The 26,868-nt window shown below is 34.0% G+C and overlaps 2 protein-coding genes across 2 annotated transcripts; one reads left to right on the top strand and one right to left on the bottom strand.

Moving 5' to 3' along the window:
• The first annotated feature begins 4,003 nt into the window (after positions 1–4,003).
• On the top strand, positions 4,004–4,976 carry LOC120194747 (peroxisomal membrane protein PMP22-like). Its single transcript, XM_039196963.1, has 4 exons — positions 4,004–4,135; positions 4,215–4,313; positions 4,619–4,720; positions 4,890–4,976. The coding sequence occupies exons 1-4, from the start codon at positions 4,064–4,066 to the stop codon at positions 4,974–4,976; spliced, it is 360 nt and encodes a 119-aa protein (XP_039052894.1). The 5' UTR covers positions 4,004–4,063.
• Positions 4,977–6,951: 1,975 nt separating this feature from the next.
• LOC120194746 (mitogen-activated protein kinase kinase kinase 18-like) lies at positions 6,952–8,262 on the bottom strand. Its single transcript, XM_039196962.1, has one exon. The coding sequence runs from the start codon at positions 8,260–8,262 to the stop codon at positions 6,952–6,954; it is 1,311 nt and encodes a 436-aa protein (XP_039052893.1).
• Between the last annotated feature and the right edge of the window lie 18,606 nt (positions 8,263–26,868).

The following is a 26,868-nucleotide window of genomic DNA, read 5'->3' as shown; positions in this document are numbered from 1 at the left end:
AAATATTATATTTTTAATCTACAACATAATGTCTAAAGTGGGCATTTTATCTTTTCAAAATCATTTTTAATTGTATTAATACACGTATTTTATAGTTCACGTGATTTAAGTTAAGTAAATAAGCATTAATGTAAATTTTATGTTGATTTATTAAAAATATAAATTTAAATAAAGATATATTCAAAACGTTTAGATTTGTAAATAAAATGTAATATTATTGAAAGATAGAGAAAATCAAATGTTGGTTTGACTTTCGAGGATGGTGGTTGGTTTCTTCTAAAATTTAGGTTCTAGGAATTTAACTTAAGAAAAACTCTAGATAACAAGTAGTAAATCGAAACAAATTATTAAAGTGACATGTTAATACACACGCTACTAATTAAAATATTTTTATTAAATAAATATAAAAATATAATAACCCATCTATAATTAATCCTTTTCTATTGTTTCTTTAAATTAAAAAAGAATATAATTAAATTATATTCTTTTATTAAAAGTTATAATTATTTTAGAAAACTTTATTTATTTAGGATTGAGACACTTAATTTATAAAAGCTTGCTAAAAGTTTGCAAAATCATCCCATCAAAACCACCTGTCGAGGATCCTATCAATGGCCCAAAAATTGTGTTCTACAAAGTAAACTACAGTCAGAGAATTATATCAAGAGATCGTACAAAATTTGTGTGTGACTTAAATTTATTGGCTTAATCAAAGGATTGGATAGCCCTTATCAGACATCCTGCTTCTGTCGGCTTCTATGGATTGATCAACAACTTCAAGAACAAGGGTTTGAATTAAAGAGATCTTGTAGCTCTCTCTGGTGGCCACACTTTTGGATTGTCACTGTGTTCCATCTTCAGGAATAGAGTATACAATGCAATCAACATCGCCCCTCCCTTTGCTAAGCAAGATAGAGCCACTTGCCCATGCACCGGAGGTAACACAAATCTAATTCCTTTTGATTCAACATATGCTATGTTCGACGCTGCATATTTCAAGAACCTAGTGAAGCAAATGAGTTTACTCACCTCGGATTAAGCACTTTTTGATGATGGATCAACTGATAGGTTTGTAAAGACTTGTAGCTCAAATCCTGATGCTTTCTGAGATGGTTTTGCAAAGCATATAATTAAGATGGGGAACATTAAACATTTAATCGCAAATCAAGGATAAACTCATGTAACTGCAGGGAGGCAAATCGATCGAAGCAACGATAATTAATTGTTCTTCTTGTTGTATTAATTACATTTAAGAAACAGTCTCGTTTATGTTTTATGGAAATTGAGGCACATATAAGAAATATTAAATTATGTGCCTTATGCATTATTTATTTCGTTCAATTCATTGTAATCATTTCAAGTATCTTAAGCGAATAGACTCAGGGTTCACTACTTTGATGAATCGAAAGTTATTTTACTATCCAATCCTCTTGATATAGCTTTCCGTTGGCAATGTATTTTGTAGAGGAAACGATTGAGACCACACTGGATAAATCCAAGAAAATGGAAACTGAAACAAAAAAAATAACCAAGCATCACCAACAACCAATGATTATTTGACATGTAGGGATAGACATGAGATTCGAACTGGCGGGTTTCCATCCAATCTGATCCGCTCAGGTCGGAATCTTTTTGAAAATATTTAAGTTCGAGTCGGGTCGGGTCACATTTTTTAGAAAATATGTTTAGGTCGGATCGGATTAGGATTTAGGGGAGGAAATATCTGACACGAAAAATTGTCTTATATATTTATGGATAATTACAATAATAACCTTCTATGTATTATTTTTTCAATTAGATCCCTAATTTTATTAAATAAAAATAATTATATATATATATATATTTCGGATCGTATCGAACTGGATTCGGGTGTTATCTCAAAATCTCGGGTCAAGTTTGAGTCAAGTTCAAGTCGGGTGGAGTCACCCCTAAACTTGAGTCTACTTGTGTTTCAGGTGGAGGATTTTTATTTTCAGATCTAGTTGATCAAAATCCTAACCTGACCCGGCCCACGTTTATCCCTGTTGACATGTAACATTAATTTTTATTAATATTAATATTCTAAAAATTAAAAAAAAGCCATAGTTGTCACAAAGATGTATATAAGTTAATAATATTTGTGTATACCTAATATTACACTATGTTGCACGGGAACGGCAGAGGAAGGACGTTTCAAGTACCCGAAACGTCCCTGGTACGGGGACGGTATGGGGATGGTCGGGGTACGTACCGGGGACGTGCCACGGTGGCAGGGTACGGCCGAACGATACGGGGGACGTTTTGGTGCTCGCTGGGGACGTTTCGGGGACGGCATGTGACTAGCACTCGCTTTTTTCTTGAAGTGTCGCCATCTTCGTCATCACCGATGCCTCCATTCTCTTCTCTTTCACTCCTTTTTCTGCTCACACTCGAGATCGTGCTGTTCGGAGATGAAACCCCGGCTTCTTCTTCATCGTCGACTGTTGACGGTAACCGGTTCACGTCGCTTCCTCTAAGAAACGTTCTAGCCTCGGTGGTCGGGAAATATCCAGAGTTAGGATCTGCATGCAAGCACACCATACTTTTTTCAGATAAAAAGTAGCAGATATAGAGGCTTTTGCATGGGAAAACTGTCAGGCTAAAGCATACCTGGAGGAGGAGAGACGGCATCGTTCCATGAGAGTTTTTGAAGGGGTACACCAGAAGGAGAAGAACAAGTATTAGCAGAAGAAGGGGTTAGATTTAGGTGATGACTATAAGGGAAACTCAAACTCAGACTCAAATCCAGATCTTCTTTCCCCATCATCCTTAATATTTTCTCTCGAGCCAAACACGACTTTTAATTTTTGTGGTGTGAACAAAGACGAGAGAGAGAGAGTGTGTTTGGGGTTGGGGAGTTTATGGGAGTGGTGGATTGAGGATTATATAATAATAAATGATAATAATAAAAGTAATGATAATTAATGAAAAAAATGGAAGTTCAATGGTGAGTTGTTCTGATGGGAGAGGCCAATTATCTCAATCATGGCCGTGACTTCTTCTTTATTTTTTTTCCGAATGAGGATGTAGTTGTAACAAGTTGAACATGAAATGTGGTTTGAATTTTGAGATTTGACATTTTAATATTGTGATTTGTTTATGGATTTTATTGTTCTAAATTTAATATTGTGGTTTAAGTCTTGATATTTGACTTTATTTATAATTTTTTACATCTATTTATAATTTTAAAATTATTTTATATGCCGTACCCTTGCCGTCTCTGTACCCTGTAATTTTATAAATTGCCGTTTTCCGTCCCTGTCCCCGTATCCGTCCCCGTATCCGTATCGGTGCAACATAGATATTACAGAGGAAGAAGAAGATGATAGATCAATAAGTCTTAGCTTCATTTGTCACATAAAAAACCAGTGTGTTTCCTTTTTGGTAGAAGATGAGCGCAACAGTTACCCGCACAGAAAATAGGAGTAATACTCAATCCAAGGCACGACCTGATCATTAAAATAGATTAAAGAAAGAGGCTGTTAGAGTTTGAATTATGAACAACATCGAATCTAATTCAAAGAGGCATTTGTGGAGTAAGATGAAGGCCATATGGTTGGGTAAACATGTTTCCTGAAAGCTACCCAATCCCCATTATGGTTCCTAATGAGAGCACCAGATGTCACCAACCGAAGAACCATCATAATCAAGTTTAAAAACACCTTCCCCTCTGGATTCCAGTTGATTTGAATACAAACTGGAAGCTCCTTACGCTCATACTTGAAAGAAACAGCATAAAAACTCATTCATTATGCTTATACTTGAAAGAAAATCATTTACAGTAGCGGGTCTGCTTTTAATGTAGGTAGGTAGGATTAAAAGTGTCATCACTTACCGTTGAGCTTCCGGTATTCCAAGTCTGCCCTGGCCGTCCCTAAAAAGCATCGAACAAATAGCCGAAGGACATAATGGGGATACCGAATATGCTAAGTAAAATACTGAGTCGTTTGATTAATTCCTCGTGCTAAGCACAGATTACATAGAGTCCGTTTGAATTCTCAGCTGAGAAACAGTTGGAGGGAAAGTAAGCAGCTGCAAAGAAAATATGGGTTCGGTCGCAAAGAAGGGATTGCAGAAATACTTGTTACAGCTTCAACATCACCCTCTGAGAACCAAGGTTTCTTCTTCTTCTTTTTAGGATTTGTGGGTCAAAAAGAAATTTTGAAATTGACAAAACTGAGTGAAAATTGGTGCAGGCAATTACGGCAGCGGTTTTGTCAGGGATTAGTGACACTGTTTCTCAGAAGCTTTCTGGAATACCCAAACTTCAGCTGAGACGGATTCTTCTCAAAATGGTAAATGATCCTCTCTTTGTTTCATTTCTCCTTCTTTTGTGTCCGAGATTTAACCAATGGAGCTGATGGGTACGAGCCAAGTTGATTTTACTCTTGCCATGCTAGGAACGTTTAGTTAAAGGGAAAGGTGGTTATGTTAAGACTTGAGAGATGTTTTAGGAAATCTGGGTGCAATTGGGAATTTTATTTATGTAGCACCAAAGAGTTGGTAATGAGAAGAAGGGTTGACTTTGTGATGTTATGAATTCATCTGAAGGGAAAAATATGTATTTGCCATCGACCAACTCCGTGATAGCCATCTGCAGCTCTTTGGATTTGCTTGTCTAGGGCCATTTGGACATTACATGTTCATGTTTCTGGATAAAATTTTCAAGGGGAAGAGGGACTCCAAAACTGTTACCAAGAAGGTATGTTACACACTCAAACTATTTATCGTGTTATCCAATAAAACCGACCTTCAAATTCTATTGATTAGAATTAGGGATCACATCGATTATCGAAGTCATCCTATCAAACTTGATTCTTCTCAATAGGATCTGTAGGAAAAGCGTTTAATGCTGAATAAAACTATATCAGGTGGTGCTGGAACAATTGACAAGTTCTTGCAACAACTTGCTCTTCATGATATACTATGTGGTGGTGGTTGAGGGTAAGCGGTGTTAGTTTATGTACTTATTCTCAGCAAGCAAAGAGACCGAATCCAAATATTTCTTGAAAATAACTTAAGTTGATAGTTCAAAATTCATGTTTCTTCTTCTTCTTTTTAGGATTTGTGGGTCAAAAAATAATTTATTTATAATAGTTTTAGTATTTTTAATTGATTATTCATTTTTTTAATAATTTAATTTTTATTTTTAGTATTTTTTATATTTATTTTTTAATATTGGAATAATTTTATATTCAAAATTAAAATAACTTTTATTTTTTTAAAATATAAGTCCTTGAAATTTTAAAAAATAAATTCTCGAATAAAATCAAAAAATCAATATAGCCTATCTATAATGACACATCATCAACCACTGTAGATCACCACATCAACACTATAGACCGTCACGTCAATACTGTAACAGTCAACGACAAAAAAATTGGTTAAAGGATCATATTATGTTTGTTTTCTGAATTGAAAGATCACATTGAGAGAAAAATAATATGAGTATAATATTATTATTATTTGGCTTAATACCAAAATAAGTGCTCAAACTATAATTCTTTTCCCATATAGGTACCTAAACTATTTTTTGACTCATCTCAGTGCCTAAACTATTTTTTTAACTCATCCCGGCACCTAATTTTATAAACGTTACCCATTTAGGTGCTCGGGTGTTCAACAGTGTTACTTCATCCCTTAAGTGGCATGTGTCACAACTGGGTAATTTTAAAAATTTTATTTAAAATTAAAAGTATATATATAAATTTTTAAAAAGAAAACACAAAAGTTTAAATAAATCCAAAACTTTGAAAACCTTCATTTCAACCCCTAAACCCACTCCAACCCTGCCTTTTACCGTTGGCGAAACTCCACCCGACCTCTCCTCCCCCGACGACCAAAATCCCCATGAAATCGTGACCGATCAACGACGAACCGTGAAACCTACGATGAAAATCACGATCTCATGCGATTCCGGTGGCCAATCGACAGAAACCACAATGAAGTATGAGTAGGAGGATGGCAGAGACTACGTCGGTGGCGGTGGTTGAAAGGGCGGTGATTACGGATTAAGGTTAGGATTTGGGATTTTTGGGAGTTTTGGGACTGTTTTATAATATAAAAAAGTTAGTTTTTTTTATAAATTTCATAATATTTTTAATATTTAAAAAAAATAAATTTCAAAATACTCAATTATGACACATGTCACTTAACAGGAAATTAACGGTGTTGACAGCCTAAACACTTAAATAGATAACGTTTGTAATGTTAAGCACCTAGATGAATAAAAAATAATTTAAACCTATTTAAGAAAAACAATATAATTTGTTCACTTGTTTTAGTATTAAGTCTTTATCTTTTTAAAGTACATGGGCTTCTGATTAATTTTCATTAGCTTTGTAGTCACCGTCCTTTACATTAAAAAGGCAAACTCTCATCTCCACTAAATTGTTAATTTCTTTACTGAATAAAACCCAACGAGGGTGGAAGTTGTAATCCATCTCTATATATAAAAAAAATCTAGAGAGAAAGTGAAGGGTTCGTGATTCTTCTGCTTCTTTGCTGTTGTAGAAAGCTTATTTTCTTTTCAAAGCAAGATTTTCTGCAATAGCGACTAAGTTTTCATATGAATGTCTGAAGTTAAAAAGGGTTTAAGAGAGAAATATAGAGGGGGTTTCGTGGTTCTTTTTCTTCCACAATAAATGTGGCTTGTTGCACCTGCAAATGGTTCTTTCTCACGCCAAAGTTTAGCATATGTACGCACTGGAACTCAATTTATGAAACAAGTATATGGCTTGGCTTTGAATTACTCTTCGTTAGTATGTTAAAACAGTTATGTGCAGTTGTGAATTGTGGAAGATGAAATAGAAGATGAAAATAATTCTTTTTGAAAGATTGTATGAGTGCTGCCATAAAAATTAAAAGACTTGTAAAAGAAAGAATCACCGGTAGAACACAGAAGGGGCAGACTGCAATTGAAAATCAGATTCATTAAAAAGACTGCAAATCAATAACAGGTGGATTAAAAGAATGTTTTTCATTAGAGTAATTTAAATTGATACAGGAGACGAAAATCATACATTCACATGCTGCAAATGAACTTAATTTATACCTACTCTCAACGCTCTCGCTGTTAGTGGTTAAGCTATTTTGCCCACTAATCTTTGGGAGATAGCAATCAACCACTATTTCATAATCCTCGCTCATCCTACTCATGTATCCTCTATTACTACTTGTAGATTCATCGACATGTAAAAGGTTATGGTCCTGTCTGGTAGGTAACATTTCTACTTCCAAATTGCCATTGCTTCTCACTGTCACCCAATTTTCATCGTATTCCCAGTTGGGAAATTTTAAAGGCAAAACAAGATTGTCTTCACCCAATTGTCGGATCCTTTCCATTAAAGACTCGTTGGAAGGAATCTGAAGTGTCTCCAAGTCTTCCATGGAGTCCCACAAGTGTGGGTGCAGTACGTTGTTGGGTGTCTCCAATTTAGAACCGCCAGTTTCCTTCTCGGGAAACATCGACTCCTTCACGAAATCGTGTGAAAGAAGTTGCGTTGCCGACCATCTCTCGGCCGGATCTCTCCTCAAACACTTGCTTAAGAAATCCCTTGCCTGCTCCGATGTATTGGATGGTATTTCTGGCACATCATTTGAGAACCCGATTCTGTACAGTGCAGAAACAGGATCGGGAACATCAGGCCACGGTGCTCGTCCCGTAGCCATCTCGATGACCGTGCATCCAAGTGCCCACACGTCAGCTGAGAATCCTTGTTGCTCGCCACGCGCCACCTCTGGCGCCATATAAACAGGGGTACCCGCAACCGACCAAGCGGTAGTCGATGCCCCATCAGCTCGCCTAGCGCAACCCAGGTCGGTGATTTTCACCCCATCATCGGTGACCAGTATATTCTGGCCCTTGATGTCACAATGCACTATTCCTCGAGAGTGCAGGAATTCAAGGCCGAGTAAAATCCCATGAGTGTACGATCGGACTATACCCTCCTCAAGGCAACGACCGTGCTTGTGAACTGCATCAGTGACGGTGCCGCTGGGGGCATATTCCAGGAAAAGATTGTATAGAAGCTTACCATTCTCCGCTGAAATGTCACACCCTTTGTATGCTACAACTTGAGGGCAGCTTAACGTAGACAAAATGCTCTGTTCCTTTCTAAGAGATTCCGACTGCCAGAGCTCAGAGGACTTAATAGCAAATATATCACCGGACTGGTCAGCGGTGGCAATAGAAACGGTGGCAGTGGAGCCGCGACCAATTGTTCTGCCACGGGTCCAATCCATTAGGAATATGAAAATTGAAAGTTCAGCCGGAGAATTTGGATGGTTTGGTGAGTTGTGGGTACTAAGCATTTATAAGCAAAATTTGGAGGCTTTAGTTTGGTAAAGGTTCGCTCCAACACAAAGAATGAATGCCTTGTGAAGAATCCGAACAACACATTTTGTTTTGTGGACAATGGGCGGCCGCCTTTCTCTCCATCTAGGAACCAGGGAGTTCCACGTGGCAAAAGGAGGTTGGATTAAAAGCTTGTGCGGCGGGTTGTTTGCTTGCTTAGCTTAGCCATGAATCATACTGTTGTCGTATGCTCACATGAGCCGCATGCTTAGAGTGCGGTGCTAGCTGCCTAGTTGGCACAATGAGGTCCTTTGGTAATGGTATATTCCTAGCTTTGATTACATTTCAACAGTAAAAACGAAAGACTAAGAAGCAAAATCCTATTATTATTGTTATTAATATAATATATCAATGGTTCATGAACTAGTTCAAGTTATCCGTTGAATATTAAATTTAGGGTTTGGATTCTTCAAAACAAAGTTAAATGTCTTGCGTTCATGAACTAAATCATGATGCAATTCGTCCTTCGCTTGCAGTTCTATTTTACTCATTACCATGTGAAAGTGTGCAAAGTACATTGTTTTTTTTAATGTTTGAATTAGCTCATGCAATGGCTAACTTGTCAGAAACATAACCAACAATCTGATGATGGGGTATCTGATTCTTGCAACCTAAATAATTAGATATGGTTGGTTACGTTGCTTGAAATATTGTAGGTGCAAGGCATGGGGGAAAAGCAAAAAGGGTTGGTGCAGTTGGAATTTAATTGAGAGAGATAGAGAGAGAGAGAGAGGCAGCAACCTAATATAACCCAACCGACCAGATTTCCCCAAACCAACTTTCATCGTCTCTTCACAATCACAAACGCGAGACCATGTCATAAGATAAGTTGGTTGGTTATGCTCTTTTATTGTAATTTGGTTTGGAGATTTGTGGCATCTTCTAAATGGCCTACTTTTCACGTAAAATCCAATCGGAGCGTTGCTTTTCTCCACGTGACACCCACCATTTATATTCCTTTGGGCTAATTGGTTGATTCAGATTTCGGTCTGGGATTTGTCACTTTTTCTTTTCCTTTGCCTACGTATGTTGCATGCTTAATTGATTGTGTTGTGGCAATCATTCTTACGAATTCCCTTGTTTTTTTCTTTGGCGCATACGTGTTCCTTAAGGGTTCAAAGAAAGCGAGTTTAAAGCAAGTAAATGCTAGTTTCTAACACCGGGGCTGGCGGAACAGAGCATGGACGAGAGTATTTAAAACATAACATGATTTTATGTTGTAAAAACACAATAGTGGACGATGGACATATCAAGAACTGAGGTCCCACATGGTAGATTCCAAAATAGAAATGGCAGCTCAGTGTGGAGTTGGAGTTGAACAAGAACGCATGCATACATTAATGTAATTGTTTGGTGTTTTAATTGGGTAGTTGAAACTGGAGGTTAAAAACCAAGCACAAAATAAATGATATTTAGAGTTCCATCAGATGAAAGCATCTGCACTTTTTGCATTTCAGTAGTTAGGGCTGATATTTAATCTGGTAAGCTAGAGTATTGACGTTGTGATCAAATTGCGATTGCTGAATTTGTCATGGTTATGGTCGTGGTATCGTGGTTGCGGATACTGTGGACATTACGTAACGCAACGCGGCTATCGCATGCATGATTTATTCCTCAAAAATCACAATATTTCTAAAATATTAAATTTATACATTTTAAAGCTATCTTTTAATATTCTAATATTAATATACTTTTTGTTGGAAAAAAAATGATAATTTTAGAGCTTTGAATGAGAAATTGATTCAAACGTTGTTGAGGAAAATATGGAACCATTGTTGGTTTGTAAATGTGCATATGTGCACAATGTGTGTAATGTGAATGTCCAAACCGGTCTAACTTTTTGTGAGCTTGCGAATATTTTAACCCAATGGTGAAATAATTTTTCCTCAAATAGAACATATCTTTTCAAAATCTGTTTTGGAATTAAAGGATAAATATTAGAAAGGTTCATTTAATCAAAACAGTAATTTTGGAAATAGTTTAATTGCTTATTTCTCATTAATGCTTCGTTAGGTCAAAAATTTTCAATTGTTCACAATGTGAACTCCCTATAAATACCGTGTTAAGCTACTAGGTTAAATACATTTAAAAAACAACTCAAAATCCAATTCAAAAGAATTTTTTTTTTCTCTAGTTTTTGGAAATAGGCAAAGACAAGGAATAGTTTGTGATCTCCGCAGTTGTGCTACTGTAGGTTGATCATCTCGGTGACAGACGACCAAAGATCTCAAGCACCAAGGAGTGGTCGAAAATCTGTCTTAAGGAAATTACGTAGTTGCAACTCTCAACTAAGTCTCAATCGTTGATTTTATACTCTTTTATATTATTAAATAGAATAATTTTTCTATGTTATTAATTGTTTTGTTTTATTCTTGTTTCATGTACATGAATTTTGCGACGAGATCATATCGATGTGTTGATCGTCCTTTGCTGCAATTTATGGAGTCACCATGAAAAGAATTTACGAATATGTTTCTTGGTTGTATTTAGTTTTGTCGCTACATACCAATTATTTGGTATTGCATGCGTTAAAGGTGTCATGACACCACGGTACAAATTAATGTACTTTATTCATTTTGTTTTAATTATTATTTCGTTGTATCGTCTCAGATTGATATACTATAATACTCTTTTAATATTTTATTTAAAATAAAAATTTATTAAAAACAAATATAAACCATACAAGTGTTATCATGTTAGGTAATGGGTCATAACAATTATAATGTTAATGAACAACATATAAATAATCTCACCAAAAAATATATCAAGGTTATAATATTTTAACATAAAAATGTTCATTTTATATAATTTAGAAAGAAAAAAATATATAAATATAATATAAAAATTCTATTTCTTATAGTTCACCAGCAAAATAAATGGTATGACGGATTTAAAGTTTTTTCATCTTTATTATTGTCTTGGTTTTTGTTCCTTACTATTCCATATAAAATAAACATCACATTATGTGCATCATTGATAGGAAACATGTTGTATGGTAAATGATGATAAAAAAAATACATAACTTGAATTTTATTCAAGGTAAGATGAATAATATGCATTTGGTTTGTAAGGATGAGAACCCAAAGAAGATTCACTCATCTTTAGTACTCTTCTTACACAGTTCTGCCCCTTTGTTTCTTTTAGTGAAATATCTATGTCTAAGAATAAATTATTTTCTTTACTTTATTTATAATATTATTTTTGTAATTTATTTATTCTTTATACTATATATTAGGTAAAGTTTATAGTTTTGTAGTGAAAAGATAAAATACATGTAGTGTTATAGTAGAATACATGTACAATTACGGTATTATTAATGATTTGATTTTAATTTTAAAATGATTTAATTTCAAAATAGTGTGAATAAATAATTTAATTTTAAAATATTTAATTTTAAAACAAAATGAATAAATATTTTAATTAATTCAAATTTAAATAACTAATTTTAAACATAAATATTACATCATTATTAATCTATGCCCTTTTTCACTTGGGCTTGGGCTATCCCCCACCACTGACCAAATTTCAACTTTACGGGTAATAGCCCAAACCATTTTCCTGAATCTTTCTCATGCGTTTAGCTGTATTGCATCTGTCATTAAAACACGTATAAAAAAACTGTAATGATTTTAAGCCCCATATCAATATAAAATAATTGGAAATGATTTTAAGAGATATGAGTTGCTAAAAATCCAAATTTAGAGTCAAATGAAGGTGATTTATCCTTCTCGACAATTTCTAGTCTTGGCTGTTTGTTGGTTTTCTGTATTTCTTGCTTATATTAGTGTCACTCCTTTAATGTCCCATTTAATATGTTTTCTTTCATGTACAAACACAATCACAAGAGGACAAACTTCTGTAGCAGTAGTTAAGTTAATTTGTTGTTTGTTTGACAAATTACCAATGACGGCAACTTCTAATTTGTTTTTACCCGATATAATAATAATAACAATAATACAGGGTTAAATCGGTTCAAAAATAATAATAAAGGGCCATTGCACGCGTGACTGTCGTCGATTTGTCGGCCATCAAAGGGGTTTGAAATCAAGAGATACACGTTTGAACCACGTTCAAGGAAACCTAGAAATCAAATTAAAAAATAATCATACTTGTGTGGATTGGTTTGCATGAAAACCCCCTGTTTCAAACAATTGGAGGTAAAAGACCCAAAACTGGAGGTAAAAATTAAAATGCGTCCATCGTTTTTTTTTTATCTTAATTAAACCATAAATTTGATAAGCAAATAAGTTTAATTTTAGGGTAAAGTATAGTAATAGTCACTGAACATTTCCGAAACTTGCATTTAGGTCCCTCAACTTTTAAAACTTGCAATACAGTCCCCAAACATTTAATCCGTTTGCAATATGGTCCCCGCACCTATGAATATTAGGGTAAATTATATAAATGGTCACTAAACTTTTCAGGCACTTAAATTTAGGTCCCCCAACTTTTAAAAATTACAAAACAATTCTCAATTTCATTCTAAACCACAAATTCCAAAGTAATTCAATTTCATTCTAAACCCTAAATTCCAAAGTAATTCAATTACATTCTAAAACCCAAATTCTAAAATACTTCAATTTCTATCTTTTTATAAACGACGCCAATATCACTAAATTATTAATTAATTTACTTTTTATATTTAAAAACATATGATAATTTTTTATTATTAATTTAAAGACATGAAAATTTTTTCAATAGTAAGAATATATGATAATAATTCATTTATTTAAAAATAATATATTTCTGATTATTTGTGTATGTTTTTATATCTAATCATACGTGTTAATATATTTTATATCTTTCACATAAATATTAAGACTACATAAATAACAGAGTCAAAATTTTATATACATATTAAGACTACATAAATAACAGAGTCAAAATTTTATATACGAGTTATGTTAATTATAGTAATGATGTATAAATATTTTTTATTTTTATACTATTTCTATTATAATTAAAATATAAATATTACCATGATAATTAAATATTTATTTACTTATTACATCGAATATTTTTTGTAGAAAAACTATTTAATAAAATCATAAAAAAACACAATAAAAAAATAAACAATGAAGTTGACTACTTCAAAAATAAAATAAAAAATCAATAATTTAATATAATATACCCTAAGTTGATGATAACAATCAACTCAAAAGAGATGGGGTTTGTGTCATGTTTTCGTAACATACGTAAACTTTCTATTTCATGGTCACGTATTCTTTTAGTTCTAGCATGATCTATTTTTTAATTTTCTAATATAGGTAAAAAATGTTATTTTCTTTAAAAGTTTTAAATTCAAACAATTGTGTTTGTAGGGTATATCTATATTGTTAATAATTAATTTTTTGAATAATACTATCTTATAATCACATCAAACTATTAAAAAAATTAAATTATAATTGAAATAAATAAAATTATAAGGATGTCAATTGGGGATTTTGATTCTTAATTTTTTCATTGAGAGATTGTATTTTTTTTATTCAATTTCTTCCATAATCATTTTTTATATTTAAATTATTGAAGATCACTAAATTTACATTTACGAGGAGGGAGTGTATTTTTTTCTTCACAAAAGTAAAAAAATAAAAACGCTATCACGTTCTTAAAGATAATCTATTATATTTCTCCTTAAATTGAAGTATTTTAGAATTTAGGGTTTAGAATGTAATTGAATTATTTTGGAATTTAGGGTTTAGAATGAAATTGAATTACTTTGAAATTTGGGATTTATAATGAAATTGAGGAATGTTTTGTAAGTTTTAAAAGTTGGGGGACCTAAATTCAAGTGCCTAAAAAGTTCAATGACCATTTATATGATTTACCCTAATTTTCATAGGTGCGGGGACCATATTGCAAACGGATTAAATGTTTGGGGATTGTATTGCAAGTTTTAAAAGTTGGGGGACCTAAATGCAAGCTTCAGAAATGTTTAGTGACCATTACTATACTTTACCCTTAATTTTAAATGATGCTAAATCCAAGAATATTTCTTTAACCGTTAGATTTAGCAAATCTTAGAAGAAATTATGAGTTTGAGGTTTACAAGAAGATAGCCTCCACATTATTCTAATTAATTTGTGATTAACAATAATAATAATAATATTAATAATAAGATAGTTTTATTAATATTATCTATAATTAATTTGTGATTGACAATAACAATAATTGGAATGTTACACCCCTAGATAACTTGTTTATAGTAATTTAAATAATAAAAAATAGATAAGATTAAACATCACCTTTGAAAAGAAAAATAAAAACTCACAACTAAAATTATTTTTAAATTCTAATTTCCTTTATATTTCTCATTGATGTAAGAAAAATATACCTTTGGATTAACTACAAATAAATAGTTTATAATCTTAGATGAAAAACTAAAATAATAAATCTTTACTTACACCTAAATTAAACGAAATATAACAATAAAATTAATTTTATCCTGAATAAATGAAAATAATGAAACTCAAAGTAAACTAAATATAACAATAAAAATGAAATTATTTGAAATAAATAAAAATAATATTGAATTAATTGAGTTAAAGAATCTCAAACCTATCGTCCAAGTAATTTTCTCAAGCATGCTTCATTAGTCGTGTATATGCAACTTATATAGTAGTAATGTGCAAAGTTTCTATGGTTTATTCCCTACTGCAGCAACAGCCAGAATTGTAATCATAGAATGGGGCTGGCAGCATGAATTATGGGATTATAGTGTTTTTTTAGCCACGTTATATGTATCTTCTTTTTTCTGAGAAAAATAAAATAAAGTACACAAATGGTCTCCGATTATATGGTGTTGTTTTGTTGAGTTCTCCGACTATTAAAAGTTACAAAATTGTCATATGACTATTCATATATTCCTAACTTTTCCTTTTTGTTAAAAAAATTGACGGTCGTCTGAACTTAACGTTAACATATTGACTAAGATATGATAGTCGTGTGAGATTCTATAATCATATTTTATCATATCTCAATCATATAATAACGTTCAGCTCAGATTGCCAACAATTTTTTTACCAAAAAATGACGAGTTTATAAGTTTGTTTGTTCATGAACAATGTCGTTTATAAGTTTGTTTGTAAGTTCATTTATGAGCTCGTTTATAAGTTTGTTTGTAAGTTCATTTATGAGCTCGTTTATTTATATTCATGAACAAGCTCGTTTATCCAGTTTTTCTTTTCCCTTTTTTACATTTTAAATATTGGTGAAGGTAGTGACTAAATTGAACACATGATAAAGAATTGAAATCTAAACTATGAATTTTAAAGAGTTTAAGCACTAATGTCATAATTTTACCATTTTTCTTTTGCTTGAAAATGTAAAATTAAAAATTGAACATATGAATCAACGCTAAATGAACACGTTCGTGAACATATAAACGAGCACGATCACGAACTTTAAACGAACATTGAAGATACTATTTTTTATCCATATTATTATTATTATTATTATTATTAATATTATTATTATCATTATTAATATTATTATTATTATTATTATTATTATTATTTTTACTATTATTATTAAATATATTAAATCCATATAAATTACAAACCAATTACAATTAAACCGGCCCAGTTACAAACCAACTAAAACCGGTCCAGTTACAAACCAACCAGAACCGGTCCAAAACTAACTAGAAACCCTAAATGTTTAGGTTTCCAGTTAGGGTTTCCTAACCCTAATTGATCAGCTGCCTCAGCTCACAGCCGTTGGATCTGATAAGATCCAACGGTCCAGATGATGCCAGAAGGAAACCCTAGGGTTTGATACCCTAGGGCCACGCGGCGCCGCTCCAGCTTCCACGCGGCTGCCGACAGCCCTCGCCGCCTCCGCCGCTGCCACATCCCAACCGAAGACTCCAGAAGATCATATACCAGCCGTCCATGCAAGGCTACGGGGTGAGTCACCACTGGTAGTCCGGTGACTCACCGAAGCCCCCTCTTCGGACCGGTCCGAGACGAACACCGGTGGTGGCTATAAAAGCCACCACCACCTGAAAAAAAAAAAAGGACAGAGAGACAGAAAGAAAAAAACAGAAACAGAAAACAAAAAAAATACAGAGAAAGAAAAAAAACAAACTAGTACCAAAGATCTCAGCAGCAAAGAACCAGAAGAAAAAAGAAAGAAAAAGGAAGAAGAGACTTACCGAGGAAGCCACACCACCACCGGAGTAACCACGCGCCTCCACGCTCCACAGCAAACCTTCGAAAACCGAAGGTATTTTTAAAGATTTGCTCCGATTAGGAGCCGTTAATGAAAAAAACATCGGAACCGTCATTAGGACGGTCCGATCTACGTTTAGATAAAAGAAAAATTTTTCCGGCCACCGAAGACGGTGGCCGGCGGCGGTGGTGACGGCGGATGAACGCCGGCTAACGGCTGCCGGCCGGCTGGGCTTCTCTCTGTGTTAGAGAGAAGCGAGAGAAATTTCTCTCTCTCAGAGAAGAGAGAGAGGGAAGAAAAGAAATGAAATGGCTGGCCCTTCGGGCCAGCCGGTATGGACCATTTATAGTCCTTCCGAACGACGTCGTTTCGGGAAGGACTATGCGCGTAATTATGGAAAAGTTAAATCCCTTCCGCAGTCCTTCGTATTTGTAAATTTTACATTTTGGTCACTAAACTGAATTTATAATAATTTTAATTCAGTCTTTGATTTTAATTTTATTCATTTTAGTCCTTTTTATTAAAATAATATATTTAGGATAAATGACAGATTTAATCCCTTAATTTTAATAAATAATTTTTTATCCCTAGTTCATATTTTTAATTTATTCTATTATAAAATTTAAATTTTAAATAATTTCATTTTGGTCACTAAATTATTAAATTAGAAAATAAAATATTTAAACCCTATAATTTCAATTAATTATTAATTAGGAATTAGATTTAGTTTTATTTTTATTATAATTTAGTTATTTATTTTATATGTTTTCATTTTAATGCTTAAAATATATTGTTTTAGTGATATTTTTATTATATTGTTAAATATTTTTTATTCATAAATATACATATAATGAATAGTTTTTTAAATATTTATTATCGAAGAAAAGGACAGTCTTAATACAACTGGATGTCTTATTCTGATATTTTAAAATTAAAAAGTAAACAATATTATTTAAATCAATATTTATCAATATCAAAGAAAAGAGCTGTCTTAAGGCACCTAGAAGTTCTTTTCAGATATTAAAATAAATAAATATTTTTATATAATTTTGAAATAATAGGATTATAAATTAAATATATTTTGAATTTTAAATTTTAATAAAGAGACAATTTATAATTAAAAAGTACCAATTTTGGGCGTTGTAGGGGTGCTAATCCTTCCCTAAACGTAACCGACCACGAATCCCTTTTTATTATTAAAAAGAACGAATTTTTGGTTATAAAACGCAGATCAGTTCATCTTTTAAATATGGTTTTCTTAAAAACTCTTTTAAAAGATAATTTTTAGGTATTCGACCTACCTGACCCAAAAGGCCGATGGCGACTCTCAAATTATTTTCAAAATTATTTATTCACATCAATTTCCCCGCCAAAATAAATATTTCGTGTCCGGACGAAAACCGGTTACGACAGCTTGGCGACTCTGCTGGGGAATTGTCAAACTTTAAAATCAATTATAAAATTGTCTTTATTATTAAAATTTTAAAAAGTCATATATTTAATATTTATTTTTTTATTTTTAAAACTTTTTATATATATTTATTATTTTCATAATATTTATATGTTTCATTTTATTTGCAAGTATTTTATTTCATTATTTATTTTTCTGTTAAAGGTTTGAACATTTCTCCTCACACACAATACTTGCATTGCATTACATAAAGCTCTATAATTGAGTTGTCCCTTTTAAGTGGGAGTGAAAGCGACGTCTTCGTGAGAATTTATTCTCCGTGTCAGACCTAGCAAGTAACTTTTGGGGTTCATATGCTCTATGTCTTCGTGAGAATTTATTCTTCGTGTCAGGGCATAGAGAAATGTATCCCCTCGAATTGAACTCGATCCACTTTAGTCTGTAATGGACTAGGATTGAGGGTTAGCAACCCAAGGGGGCACTAACAAAGACAATTCGGGTACTTTTATTCCTAGATCTGAAACCTTGCATATAAAAAACCTTAGAAACTCTTCCGATCAGAAGTCATGTCGAAATTTTGTCCAAAATAGGTGTACACACAGGAGAAATGAATTATGTCTTTCCTGTTAATTTATTTATTGTTTAAATTACATGTTTATTTAAATTATTTAAAATTAGAAAAGCATGTTTAAATTAAATAAATGTTATTATTGAATTTTTTATGTAAACTAATTTATTTTCTTTTTTGTGTGTTCTTTATTTTTCTGTTTGCATTGCATCATACAGGATAAAAGACATTGATCCTTGTGTTAATTGTCTCATTGGAAAGCCTTCATCTATGGATAAAAAGTGTTCAAGTCAAGTAATTCTAAACTCAGAAGTAAGACAGTGGGCTGAAGATTTACAAAGACAAGAAGGAGACAGTCTGCAGGATGATTATGTATCTGACTTGGTCAGTTATGCTTCAGTTTCACTAAAAAGAAATGATATGCAAGATTTGCGAAGCATTTGGGAAAGTTGGGATTCAAACAAAAAAATTGCAGTTTTATCAGACTTACGGAGACATCCCATATTTGCTCTATGTTGAAGTTGATGATGAATTACTCAGAGCCCTAGTTCAATTCTGGAATCCAGGGTACAATTGCTTCACTTTCAATAAGGAGGACTTGGTCCCTACTATTGAAGAATATACAACTTTGTTACATCTTGAAGGTGCTTTGGAGAATCGAATATATTCAAAGTCAATTAAAACTCAACCCTTTCGAGTTAAATTGGCAAAGATTGCCGGGGTACGAGAAGAATGGGTAGCATCCCGTACAAAACAAAAAGGCGAAAGCGAAGGCATAGCTTGGACCAACATCAGAGAACTTATTCAAAGCCATCCAGATATTAAAGTACGATTCGATCTATTTGCTCTGGGTATATATGGTATGGTCATCTTCCCAAAAGTATTGGGATATGTTGAAGCTGCAGTGGTAGACTTGTTTGAACAGCTACCGAAGAAGATTAATCCTGTTTCTGCCATCCTAGCAGAGACCTTCAGATCGTTAAATACTTGCAGAAGGTTAGGAGGTGGACGATTCTCAGGGTGTACCCAGTTGTTATATGTTTGGATCCGTAGTCATTTCTGGAGGACGGAAAAGGTTTCATACCGACGCTTCAATACGGATTATTCACCATTAAAGGAATTTCTGGAGCAGGAATGGCCGAAAGAAATTACGAAAGATATGTGGATTAATGCCTTTCGAAATCTGCAAAGCAATGACATTGTTTGGCGAGCCCCGTGGAAAATACAAAGAGAATTCTTTTACAGGTGTGGTGATTACAATTGGATAATGCTGCTCGGATTATGGGGAGGAATTGGATATGCACCACTTCTGGTTATAAGACAGTATGAAGGTCGTCAATTTGTACCTGTCACTGCTGGACTACAGTCATTTGAGTTCGCATTCCACAGCAAAAATTATAAAAAAAATATCATGGAAGCCGTTACAGCTTGGAAAACAACTTTTTGTATCCGAGCTAAAGCAGCAAAAGAAATGCTAACTCCTGATTACGAAGATTGGAGATCTGTCAGAAAAAACGAAAATATTCCTCTACCAGATCAAAATGAGGATATTTCTATGGAAGATCGCATTAAGGTGGTTCCATCAGAGATTGAAATCTTGAGAGCTGAGTTTGAAGCAGAAAGAGATGGATGGTCGAAAGAGTTAGAGCAAATGAGACAAGATAAAGCTATGTTGGGGGTTGACATTGACTTTCATTCATCACAATGTGCAATGTTGAGAAAAGATAAAGAAAAAGGTGAAGATGAGTACAGAGCCTTACAGAAAAATTACCAGGAGTTATATAAATCCCGAAAAGCATCAGGACCCAGCCAATCGACGGTACAGATGACCAGAGAATTGAACATTGAGAAAAGACGAGTTGAAGATCTAAAAGGGAAGAATAGCCGTCTACTCAAAAGCCTGGAAAAAGGAAAGCAAAAAATGGAAGATTTCGAGGTTGACAGAAGAGAGCGAATTATAAAACACAAGGCTGAACACCGTGAGATCATGAATGAAATGCAAAGAGAAAGAGATCGAGCCAAAGATTTAGAAGAGATGAAGAATGACATCTTTGTTAAATTTGAAAGCGAGAAAAGTATCATGTTCAAGGGATTTGAATCTGAAATGAACCAGTTGATTGTTGAGCTTGAAGTCAGAGGCCAAAAGATGGAAGAATCCAATGTTGAAAAAGAAAAATGGGAGCTAGAAAGAAAAAATTTCAACACCAGACTTGAGGTAGAGCAGGAGGTGGCTAGCAATTGGATGCAGAGATGCAGAAACAAAGATATTCAAATCCAGAAGCTTAATCAAAGAACGCAAGAAGCACGAACAAAACTGGAAGAGGATCTGGATCAGTCTAGAAACAAAACTCAGAGTTTAATACTTACATTTTACAACTTGAAGAATCATTGTTTCAAGAAAAGGTTCGTCTAGGACCTAATGATCTCAAGGAAAGTAATGAGGAAAATGCTTCACTGCGAAGACGCATTAGAGATCTTGAAAAAATTCTGCACAATTGCCAAGTCAGAATCACTGAGTTAGAGCAAACTCTTGAAGGAACGAATGAGCAATGGCAAAAGTCAACCGAGTTCTATGTCGAAAGAAGTGAAGAAAGAAGTAATATGGTGTTCGAGGCCATGGTTCAAATGAGCGAGGTTGCCAGATATGTTGGGGAACTAGCTGTTGAAGCCAAAATAATTGAGCATCAAGTTGATCCAGTTTCTAAGTGTGGAAAGAAGGTGTCATGGTTAATGAAGGAAATTATAGAGCTTAATAGGAAAGCTACGCCTTATCTGTAGTTATGAACTATTATAAAGAAACTTTTGTATACCGATGAAAGTTGTTCTATGACAGTTAACTTTTTGGGATCAATGTTTTTTTCATACATGCATTTTGCATACATTCATCATTCATTTCATAATTTTCGCTATGAATTATTATTTTATTTATTAAGTTAAAATTCATTAATTAAAATTTGAAAAAATAATATTAAAAGATTTTTCAATCGCAGTTACTCTGGCCAAAAGAGAAATACTACATCACTACGGTACTAGACAAGCCACTAAGAGAATTATGGAGGATAAAATACAGCGTATTGAGGAACAGCATCATAAAGAACAAGAAGAAATGAGAATGAAGCTGGAAAAAATTGAAGCCAGTATTGCAAATTCACAGGACAGTATGATGAAGAAGATAGAGGACATGTTTAAAAGGCAGGCTATCAGTGGAAAAATGCATGAAAATCCTGTATCTTTTGACCAAGAACCCATATATCCTCTAGGTTTTCCACCAGAATCAATTTATCACTCTGGTACTACCCCTATACAAATCAATGCTCGTACATCTGCATTACAAGAAGTCAAATCACATGAAGATCAACAAGTGGATCCTGCATCTTCAAGCAAAATCCACTTATATCAGATGTGAAAATAGGGGATCTTAATACTGATCAGTTGATCCCAGATTTAAATGAGCTGAATGAGAAACAAAAGTAAATGAAGAGCTGACCAGACAGATCAAGAGCTTAGAAGAACGAATGAAATCCGTGGAAATAACTGAATCATTCTATGGTTTGATGCTAGTGAATTGAGTTTGGTTCCAGACCTAATCCTCCCTATCAAGTTCAAAGCTCCCGAATTTGATAAATATAATGGTACTACATGCCCTTCATCCCACATCACTATGTTTTGTCGAAGAATGGCAGGATATGTAAAGGACGAGAAATTGTTAATTCACTGCTTTCAGGATAGTTTGACAGGACCGGCTTTAAAATGGTATACTCAATTGACCAAAGCCAACATTAGATCTTGGAAAGATTTGGCTAAAGCATTTCTAGAGCAGTACCGCCATGTGACAGACATGGTCCCTGATAGATGGACTCTTCAAAACTTGGAGAAAAAGAATAATGAAACATTCAGACAGTATGCCCAGAGATGGCGTGACACTGCAGCCCAAGTTCAACCACCTTTGTCAGAAAAAGAAGCCACAGTGATGTTTGTCCATACATTGAAGGCTCCTTATTTAAACCATCTAATGGGGAATGCAACCAGAAATTTTGCAGATTTGGTCATTTCTGGAGAATTAATTGAAAATGTCTTGAAAAGTGGCAAGATTGAATCAAATGATGGGTCTAGTTCCAAAAGACCTACATACCGGAAAAAAGAGAATGAGGTCAACAATGCCAATTCTTACAGCAAAGATTCATCGAAAAGTGTTACAATAACCCAGCCAAGGGTTAAGAAAGAGGAAACAAACACTAATCGAGCAGAGTCTAGAGGATCTCGAAAGGAAAATGAAAGGTTGTCTTTTACACCTTTACCAGTACCATATGCAGAGATCTATGATTCGCTGTTAAAAGCAGATGTTATAAGGCCCTATCCTTTGGTTCCCATGCAACCACCATTCCCTCCTTGGTATGATACAAAGGCACACTGTGTTTACCATGAAGGAATTACAGGACATTCTATTGAAAACTGTCTAGCATTCAAAAGGGTGGTTCAAAATTTGATCAACACTGGGAAGTTGGAATTTAATACACCATCCGCATCAAGTCATCCATTGCCAAATCATGGAGATAAAAACGTGAATGCAATTCAGGAAGAGAACAGAAAGAAAGCAAAGACTGACATTTCTGAAATTAAATCTCCATTTGTTTGGATATTCCAACAGCTTTCTTTAGCCGGTATAATTCCACAACAATTCAGGCCAAAGCAGAATAAAGGCAAGAATTATTGTGAATATCATCAGGAGAAAGGGCATAAAATCCAATTATGTCCTGAGTTTAGAAACTTGGTGCAAAAATTGATGAACAACAGAGAAATAGAATTCTTTGAAGAAGAACCCGGGAAAAAAGAAGATGATGTTTGCTCATCAGAGGATTCTAAACCAATTCAAAGAATAAATGATCCTGTGATCATTAATGTGAAATCATCCACGACGATTCCTGCACCAATAAGGTCAAAAGTAGTTATTACCACTCCTCTACCATTTCCATACAAAGATACCCGCAGGGTACCTTGGAATTATACTACCAATGTTTCAATGGTAGGAGGATCTGTTTCTCTAGAAAAAACAGGAGAATCTTCAAGGGATTTCAGTTCCTGTCAGTATAAAGATGAAAAAAGACCATTTTGGGCTAGGGTTTAAGCCCAATTTTCAGCAAAGGAACAAAGAGATGAAAAAAAGATGTGAAGACAGAAAGGCAAAATTGAAAGGAGGAGAAATCCTTTGGAAACACATGTCTTTCCCAAAGTTGAGGACAACATTCAGATCAGGGGGAACAATTAATGTGGAACAGCAGCTTGTTGAAGCCTTTAAAGAAGAAAAGTTGACGAAAGATCAAGACATAGTTGAAGAAGCTATGAATGGATTATTTATCAACATGATCACGAACAACAACAAGACTGGCAAGTACTTGGATATGATTCGACCATGCCTTCCTGGAGAAACACTCACCAATTGGACCACTGAAGATCTTCCTATAGTTTTTAATATTAACGCAGAGTAATATTCAAAACTAATCTTTATGTTTAGCTCAAAAAATATGAAAACTTTATGTTATCTTGTAAAGGAAATTATGTTAAATATAAGAAATTTTCTTAAAAATTTTTAGATGGCAATCATTCTTTACATTTTCTTACATTTTTACATTTATAAATTTACTATATTCTTTCGTAAATATGTCCGACTTAAATTTGCAGGTGTCACAGTGTTAATAGCATGTGTATTCCTAAATTTAATCCAGTGATAAATTTTAGAGCATCCTATATGTCTGGAAGAAATCAATGGTTGTGAAGATGAATTGGAATGTGATGTTCCTACTGAACTATTAAGATTGGTAGAAAAAGAGGACAAACAAATTCTACCACACAAGGAAGAGGTAGAGACTGTGAATTTGGGAACTGATGAAGAAATAAAAGAGGTGAAAATTGGTACCACTCTGACAGTCCAGATAAAACAAGAATTGATAAATCTCCTTCAAGAGTTCAAAGATATCTTTGCATGGTCTTATCAAGATATGCCTGGTTTGAGCACAGATATAGTGATACACAAACTTCCAATCAATCCAGAATATAAACCGATTCAACAAAAGCTCAGAAGAATGAGGCCAGAAATGTTGTTACAAATCAAAGAAGAAGTAATGAAACAGATCAATGCAGGTTTCCTACAGGCATCTAAATACCCAGAATGGGTAGCCAACATTGTTCCCGTACCAAAGAAAAATGGGAAAGCTCGAATGTGTGTGGATTACAGAGATCTCAACAAAGCTAGTCCGAAAGACAGTTTTCCCTTACCCCACATAGACACATTGGTGGACAATACTGCAGGACACGCATGGTTTTCATTTATGGATGGCTTTTCAGGATATAATCAGATAAAAATGAATCCTGAAGATATGGAGAAAACAACATTTATAACCATGTGGGGCACATTCTGTTATAAAGTGATGCCATTTGGATTGAAGAATGTAGGGGCAACATATCAAAGAGCCATGGTAACTTTGTTTCATGACATGATGCACAAAGAGATTGAAGTATATGTAGATGACATGATTGCTAAATCCAGAACGGAAGAAGAACATATTCAAAATTTGAGGAAGCTTTTCCAGAGATTGAGGAAATATCAATTAAAGCTCAACCCCGCTAAATGCACTTTTGGGGTAACTTCCGGAAAACTTTTGGGATTTGTGGTCAGCAAAAAAGGAATCGAGATTGATCCAGATAAAGTCAAAGCAATTCAAGATCTTCCACCACCCAACACAAAAAAAGAAGTTCGAGGCTTTTTGGGGAGATTAAATTATATATCTCGGTTCATTTCTCAATTGACTGACAAATGTGATCCAGTGTTCAAATTACTTCGAAAGAACAATCCTGAAGTCTGGAATGAAGAATGTCAAGAAACTTTGGATATTATTAAGAAATATTTATCCAAAGCCCCCATTTTAGTATCACCAATGCCTGATAGACCATTAATTCTCTACTTGACGGTCTTCGAAAATTCGATGGGATGTGTACTAGGACAGCATGATGAATCAGGAAGGAAAGAAAAAGCTATTTATTATTTGAGCAAGAAATTTATCGATTGTGAAGTTCGATATCCACCAATATAAAAATTATGTTGTGCTTTGGTGTGGACTACTCGAAGACTCAGACAATATATGTTATACCATACTACTTGGTTGATATCAAAACTTGATCCTTTAAAGTTCTTAATGGAATCACCAGCTTTGACAGGCAGAATGGCTAGATGGCAGATGTTATTATCTGAGTTTGATATTGTATATGTCAACCAAAAAGCGATAAAAGGAAGTGTCATAGCTGATTTTTTGGCCAGTCGTGTATCAAATGATTATCAGCCTTTGAACTTCAATTTTCCAGATGAAGATTTATTGTGCATATCCATGAATGAAGAAGTCAGAACAAATGATGAATTTGCAACTTGGAAACTTTATTTTGACGGAGCATCTAATGCTTTGGGACGAGGAATCGGGGCAGTGTTAATTTCTCCAGAAAATGTTTATTATCCCTTTACAAGTAGACTGGAGTTCTTTTGCACCAATAACATGGCGGAATATGAAGCTTGTGTCATGGGGTTGAAAGCAGCTATAGAAAGAAAAATCAAATTTCTCAAGATATATGGAGATTCATCGTTAGTGGTGTATCAATTGCGAGGAGAATGGGAAACAAAAGATCCCAAATTATTGGAATACCGGAATTTTACACTCGAGTTAGTGAAAGAATTTGAGAAAGTTACATTCAATTATCTCCCTCGGGAAGAAAATCAAATGGCAGATGCTTTGGCTACATTAGCTGCTATGTTTCAGGCAACTAAGAAAGTTGATATGATGCCAATCAAAATGCAAGTATATGAAATTCCTGCACATTGTTATAGTGTGGAAGAAGAGGTAGATGGTAAACCATGGTATCATGATATCCTGCAATATATCAAAAATCAAAGTTATCCACCAAATGCATCAGAACTTGATAAAAGAACCTTGAGAAGAATGGCTGCTGGATATTTTCTTGATGGAGAGATTATGTATAGAAGAAGCAGTGATCAAATGCTGTTGAGATGTTTAAATACCAGTGAAGCTCGAAACGTCATTGAAGAAGTACACAGTGGAATATGTGGAACACATGCAAATGGTCTTTCTATGGCCAGAAAAATAATGAGATATGGATACTATTGGGCTACCATGTACACAGATTGCATTGATTATGCAAGGAAATGTCATAAATGTCAGATATATGCAGACAAGATTCATGTACCCCCATCTCCTTTACATGTAATGACAGCGCCCTGGCCATTTTCTATGTGGGGAATAGATGTCATTGGAGCAATCACACCAAAAGCATCGAATGGAC

The sequence above is a fragment of the Hibiscus syriacus genome, unplaced genomic scaffold, assembly GCF_006381635.1.
Source record: "Hibiscus syriacus cultivar Baekdansim isolate YM2019G1 unplaced genomic scaffold, ASM638163v2 tig00117000_pilon, whole genome shotgun sequence".
NCBI lineage: Eukaryota > Viridiplantae > Streptophyta > Magnoliopsida > Malvales > Malvaceae > Hibiscus > Hibiscus syriacus.
Note: the sequence above shows the minus strand (reverse complement) of the source record. Positions and strands in the feature narration are given on the sequence as shown.

What these genes read in the sequence shown, in the direction of transcription:
- LOC120194746 (XM_039196962.1), bottom strand. Translation starts at nt 8,262, where the DNA reads ATGGATTGGACCCGTGGCAGAACAATTGGTCGCGGCTCCACTGCCACC.
- LOC120194747 (XM_039196963.1), top strand. Translation starts at nt 4,064, where the DNA reads ATGGGTTCGGTCGCAAAGAAGGGATTGCAGAAATACTTGTTACAGCTT. An exon ending in ATCACCCTCTGAGAACCAAG is followed by an intron (nt 4,136 to 4,214) that starts GTTTCTTCTTCT and finishes AAATTGGTGCAG; the next exon opens with GCAATTACGGCAGCGGTTTT. An exon ending in GACGGATTCTTCTCAAAATG is followed by an intron (nt 4,314 to 4,618) that starts GTAAATGATCCT and finishes AGCCATCTGCAG; the next exon opens with CTCTTTGGATTTGCTTGTCT.